This window comes from Austrofundulus limnaeus, unplaced genomic scaffold (assembly GCF_001266775.1).
Source record: "Austrofundulus limnaeus strain Quisiro unplaced genomic scaffold, Austrofundulus_limnaeus-1.0 Scaffold83, whole genome shotgun sequence".
Taxonomy (NCBI): Eukaryota; Metazoa; Chordata; class Actinopteri; order Cyprinodontiformes; family Rivulidae; genus Austrofundulus; species Austrofundulus limnaeus.
In genome coordinates this window covers 1786001-1792011 of record NW_013952485.1, presented here as the reverse complement: position 1 = coordinate 1792011, position 6011 = coordinate 1786001, and the positions used below count along the sequence as shown (strand labels likewise).

The 6011-nt window shown below is 36.0% G+C and overlaps 1 protein-coding gene across 1 annotated transcript in view; it reads left to right on the top strand.

The window, feature by feature from the left end:
• The window catches only part of spryd7b (SPRY domain containing 7b), an 8936-nt gene extending 3009 nt beyond the window's left edge, over nt 1-5927 (top strand). Inside the window, exons 2-5 of the mRNA XM_014011701.1 lie at nt 354-470; nt 680-846; nt 3162-3264; nt 5126-5927. Of these exons, the coding sequence (XP_013867155.1) occupies nt 354-470; nt 680-846; nt 3162-3264; nt 5126-5223 (485 nt within the window). The 3' untranslated portion in view covers nt 5224-5927. The remainder of the gene's footprint in view (nt 1-353; nt 471-679; nt 847-3161; nt 3265-5125) is intronic.
• The last annotated feature ends 84 nt before the right edge of the window (nt 5928-6011 follow it).

Sequence of the window (6011 nt, the reverse complement as noted above, 5' to 3'; positions counted from 1 at the left end):
CTTTTTGACACCAAGAATGAGAAACGCTTTGTATTTTAATTTTAATTTCAGTATTTTAAAACAAAAATCAAATATCCACTCAATTCTTGTTTCTTAATACCCGTTCCTAAAATAAAAATTCAATGACCAAAAGAAACACTGACCAGTCTGCTGCCGGCCTGTCCTTGTTTAAACAATCTTCCTTTTTAGACGAGATTTCAAGAATCAATTAACAGCATTTTACGTAATCTAAACAAATTCAGATTTAACGATCAGCTGAACTAAAATAAAACGTGTTAAACAAATTAAAACCTTTAAAAAAGATTAACATGAGCTGAAAAACAGACTTAATCTGTGCTTCTAATGTCTTGCAGGCACTGATGTTGTCATCGTGAAGAGTGGCCGGAGGATATGCGGGACTGGAGGCTGCCTTGCTAATGCTCCTTTGCATCAAAACAAAAGTTATTTTGAGTTTAAGATTCAATCCAGTGGTAAGTGTTGGGTTTAAACCAAACTCCTATGTAAATAAACTTGACCATGTAGCACACATAAAGAGTGTGCTAATGTTCATGCTTATTTATCAAATGACCTTAATATGTATGATTATGATGAATCGACTTTATCATAAACATGAAGGTTGTTTGATAAATGTTCAAAATAATCTCTGATAATTTTAAATACTTGAGTCTTACATTTTTAGGTGTGTGGGGAATTGGCGTGGCCACTCAGAAAGTGAATCTTAACCAAGTGCCTTTGGGCAGAGACACAAACAGCCTGGTTCTGAGGCATGACGGGTCCGTGTACCACAATAATGAAGAGAAGAATCGACTGCCTGCAAACAGCCTTCCTCAGGAGGGTGACATAGTGGTGAGTGAACATTTTTATTTCCTTTATTGACTTTTTTATATAACCCTATCGAAGCTGTATATGTGGTACAAAATAGGAGACCTTGACTGTTTCTTTTCAAAGATATAGTTGTTCCTAAAGTTGGTGTGCAAACAGTGTAAAGTACATTTTTGTGCAGCTGTCTGCAGTTTACGATCTAGTGTGTCGTAACATTTTCTATTGACCAAAGGAGGCGCTCACTGCAATGCAATAACCATCATGGTGCTTGTTGCTGTGAGAGTACACACATACATATCTTGATAACACACTTATGGCCCCCATGAACAGCAGAAATCCTATTTCCTCAACTATACAAAACTCCAAAATATACCTGTGTGTGTGTGTGGATTAATACCTAGACACAGGAAATGGGTCATAGAGAAATCAAAAGATTAACAGAGTCCAATCTAGTTTACAAACATTTCGAGATGGTAATTAGGAATAGAGTAATGATTTGGCTCTGAAAAAATGAATTTATTATCCATGAGTTTATCTCATTTTGTGAGGAAGATATTGAACAGAATGTGGTTATTTCCACAATATGTCTTAATAGTATTGCTACAAAAACAAGGGGTATCATAAATTTGTTTCATCACCTGAAATGTCCACTGCTCTATGAAGACACATTCACACACATTAACCTACATCAACTATAACATGAAATTTTATGTGCTGTGAAGCAAATTAATGCTTACACAGTTCCTAGAATCAGTCCAATAAAACAAAACAAAAAAATTGATAGTGGAAAAAAATCACATCCACTCCACCAAAATATATCATTATTCAGAGCCCAGACTGAGGTGGTTTGGACATGTGCAGAGGAGGGACGGTGGGTATACATATTGGTAGAAGTATGTTATAGGCTTGGGCTATGTTAAGGTATTTAGTTATACTGTGGTATCAAAATATGGTGACAGTATGTAAAAATTATGACGTAATGAGTCACAGGAGGTGATTCACCAAATTTCCACAAGACTGCTATGAAAACTGGGACACAAACATTCGAGGCTCATTCAGAAGATGCACTTTAATGTTAATGATGCATGTTCTGACCACCTCAACTCATTTAGGACAAATGGAGGGGTGTGGGTAGCAGAGACACCCCTCTGCCTCTTGACTTACAAGAGAGGTATTAAAAGAAAAAAACAAAACAAACAACAATTGTCCACGTGAGGTTAGAGGCAGACAGGTTACTCTCCGGCTCCTGAAAAGGTGGGCCAATGTAGTGCTGACTGACAGCTTCAGGGACCAACCAGCTGCTGGTTCTTTTTTTTTTCTTCTGGTTCTTAAATCAAACAAATAGCTGGACTCCTTTCAGATTAAACTTTTGTTGATTTTATTTTATTTTTTCCGAGACCCGCGAGTCCCTTGCTGCAGACAAGGAAATGGCTACAAACTTTATCGTCACAAAGACTTTGCTCACTGAAAGCATGCAGCAGCATGGATACAACCATGATAAGAGTCAGATTATTTTGAAACTTAAAACCCTGAAAAGACATTCTGTATTTATTCATGTATAATACTAGAAATTTATCTATAAAGTCACCCATAAAGTGTGTATGTGTGTGGGTGGGTGGGGTAGTATTATACATGGGTTTTTGATGATTAGATTATTTTTATACTTTTTAAGATCAAAAAATGATGCTCGTATTATACTTCAGATCATATTATACATGAATTAATACGGTAGTTCGAATTATTTGGATCTGTTCAACATAATAAGAGGGAAAAACATTCTGTCACTCCTTTCCTGCTGCTACTCTGAAGTAAGAAAAGAGGTTCCCCAGAACAGTGACCAAAATAACAAACATATTTTAATATGTGTCACACAGTAACTGTTGGATATGGGCACCAGTGACCATTTTTCCTCTGAATTGTAAAACTTTTACAGATTAACAATAGTCTAAGTGATTATTTATTGTATTGACAGAAATCACTGACTGATGCTTTTAGATTACTTCCTGTTGCAGTGGTGACATTCATGACTGGCTGTAAAACACGACTCGTTTTTGTTCTGCCTTTTTTAATCACTTTTTGCACAGAATTTTCACTCACATTCAGCTTGGATGAAGGTGTCATGCATCATGCTTGTGTAGTGAGCATTAAAACTTGAAGGAGTCATGGCTCAACTGAAGAAAGAGCCTTTGTTTATAGGGGCAGATCCAAGTAACGCTGTGGGTCACAAACTAACAGGCGTTTCTTTTTTTCCCTTTCAGTGAAAATACTGAGTATCTCTTTCATATCTGAACACACTTTACTGGTGTTCAGTGAGTTCACACGCACTTTCTGTTCTTCAGGGCATGACTTACGATCACGTGGAGCTGAATTTGTATCTTAATGGAAAGAACATGCACTGTCCTGCTTCAGGGATCCGAGGCACCGTATATCCAGTTGTTTATGGTAAGTTTATTCCTTCTCGTCATCTTCAAGAAGTATCAGTTATTTACAGGGTTACTTTAGCAGAGTTACTTTTTTTGTGAGGTTCAGTGTTTGGTTTGATGTGTTTATGAACATTTATGTACAATTTTTTATTAAACATTGAAGTGGTCCCAGCTTTAAATGTGTTGTGTTTTTGGTAACATTTAGAATCTGAATCAACGTTTTCATGTGGTACAGGAGGTGTTCAGTCCTCTGTCAGTTGCACTTGTTTTTCACAAGAGGGCAGTGTTTGTCCATTTCTCATGTCTAAATGCGACACTCGGACAACTTTTTAATCTTTTATAAAATGTAACAGTGGGTATAATGACTGATTTTCATCCATGTGAAGTTTGTTGAGTTAGTGAAATCCGTTTGAAGTTTTATGTTGGAAAAAAAGACATTTACCTCCTACTTCTGAGTTTCTTACACCTGTTCTTGTTTTACACCCAACGCCACATTAACATCAAATTTAATTCTCAGTCAGGCGCTTGGGAAATGATGCTCATAGTTACGTGCTAGAAAATCTGTTTACATCTTTGAAAAACAAACCTTTTTTAACAACAAACCTGTCAGGTTTGCTATGTCAACATTTATGCATGTACAGAAATAGCACTGGGGAAAAAAATCTTCACTCACATCTTTCATTATTAATGACTTTGAATAGAAACAATCTTTTACCAAAGGCTGACTTAAAAAATATATATTTTCCTTTTTTTCCTTTAACAGTTTGAACTTGGGTTGTGCAGTATTGACATAAATATTTATCACGATTAATTAGATTAATACATGATTAATAGATGACAATAAGCACTTGCATGTGGCCTTGGTCAACATTTCCTGTCTTTCCTCGTTCTCTGGTTTATGCCGGTGTTTCTGATTGAACAGGTTTGTAGAGTTAGGGTTAGTGTTAGCTGCTCTACTCTGCCTTCCACCATTACCAATACGTCATCATCACATGGCACTAATTGCAATAATTACAAAGTGGCAAATGCTAATTGACAGTTTTACTGACAATTAATTGCGCACGTTACAATTTTGCCCAACTTTAGTTTGAGCTAAGTTGAGCAAAGTGCAAGTTCACCCACACCATTCTGACAAATACATATATGTGTATTTTTATGGTGTTTCATCTTAAAAGTTGCTGTTTGACATTTTTGCTTCATTGTTTTGGCTTTGAACTGCTCCCTATAAACTCATAGTGTGAGTGACAAGGTAAAAACTGTTTGGCTGTAAATACATTTCCATTGAACTTGATTTAACGTTGGTTCATGTACACTGTTTCTTTTTCTTAAGATAAACATTTTAAACAGTCCTGCATGCACACTACACTGTGTATAAAGGGTCAGACACTAATCTGGGTATGATTACCCAACTAAAGGAAAAGTAATCTGCTGTTGCATGTTTATATTAGAAAAGTAACAGAGCTTTCCCACGGCAGATATTTTGACCTGACTCAGAAGGAAAAAAAGTTCAAGTTTTATGGATAACAGCAAAGATGAACTGACTGATGTGCTCTTTCTACTGCTATAACTACAGTCACTTTAATTAAAATGTTTTAATAGAACTGGTTTCGGAGTACTGTTAGTGTTTATATAATACAGATGCAATTCAAATTAGTTTTCTAACATTTAAAGCCACTTGTGTTTTTATTTTTCAGCAAAACTAGTCTTGTGATGAGTCAGTCTTTTGTTTTCTAGTTTGGATTTTTATTATAAGGTTAGTTAGCAGCAGAAAATTGAAGTTTACTAGTAGAATTTCAGTCCAGTCCGACATGGGAAAATCAAGTTTACTGTAAGTCTGATTTTCGAAGGTGTCTAACGTTGTTTCTTCATCTTTGTTGCAGTGGATGACAGCGCCATTCTAGACTGCCAGTTTAGTGACTTCTATCACACACCTCCACAAGGATTTGAGAAGATTCTGTTTGAGCAACAAATCTTCTAAATGAACATTTTAGCCTCTGTTGGTGTTTCTGGCCTCCTCTGAATCTTATATCAGCTTCTGTGACACTACAGTTTGACTTTGATGAGATATTATTATATGTGGCTTGAGTGCGTTTCATGTTGTTTCATGCCTCTTTTCTGCTGCTCTGGACCAGATTTCTGATTGTTGTTCTGCCATGGTGGATTATCAGAGCTCGCTCAGTCAGATACAAAAAACAAGTAAAATAATCGCCTTGTGTCTGTGGTAATCAATCTATGTTAACTGAGCAGCTTTCAGTTGCTGCTCACGTCCACAGTGTATGTTTAGATACCAGACAGTGGTTGTAATGGTAAAATGTTCCCACTTTCAGGATCAGAAGCCATGTTTGTTTGTTTTTTATCTTTTTCATGTTTACCCTTCTAAATATTCAACTGACATCAGCATACATCATATATTTATTACTATTTATTTCACTTGCAGATCAAAGTGATGTGACACATATGTTTTGCAAGAGTTGGTAGAATTTTGAAGGGTGAATCACTAAAAGTGGGCACAGGACTCCATTTATTTTGAGCTTTTTGTGAAGATTTATGGAGATGATTTAAAATACTAACGCTTGTAAAGCAGTTCACAGATAATTTGCTGAAAAATATTTTAACACTGAAATGTTCATCACGATTTCTTTTCTAATCCCACTTATAAACAGCTTGTTTCACATCCTGAAATATCACTGTCTGTTTTACATAACCTAAAAGATTACCAGCGCTGGAGCTGGCCGTCAGTGTGTGTGTGTGTGTATATATATATAT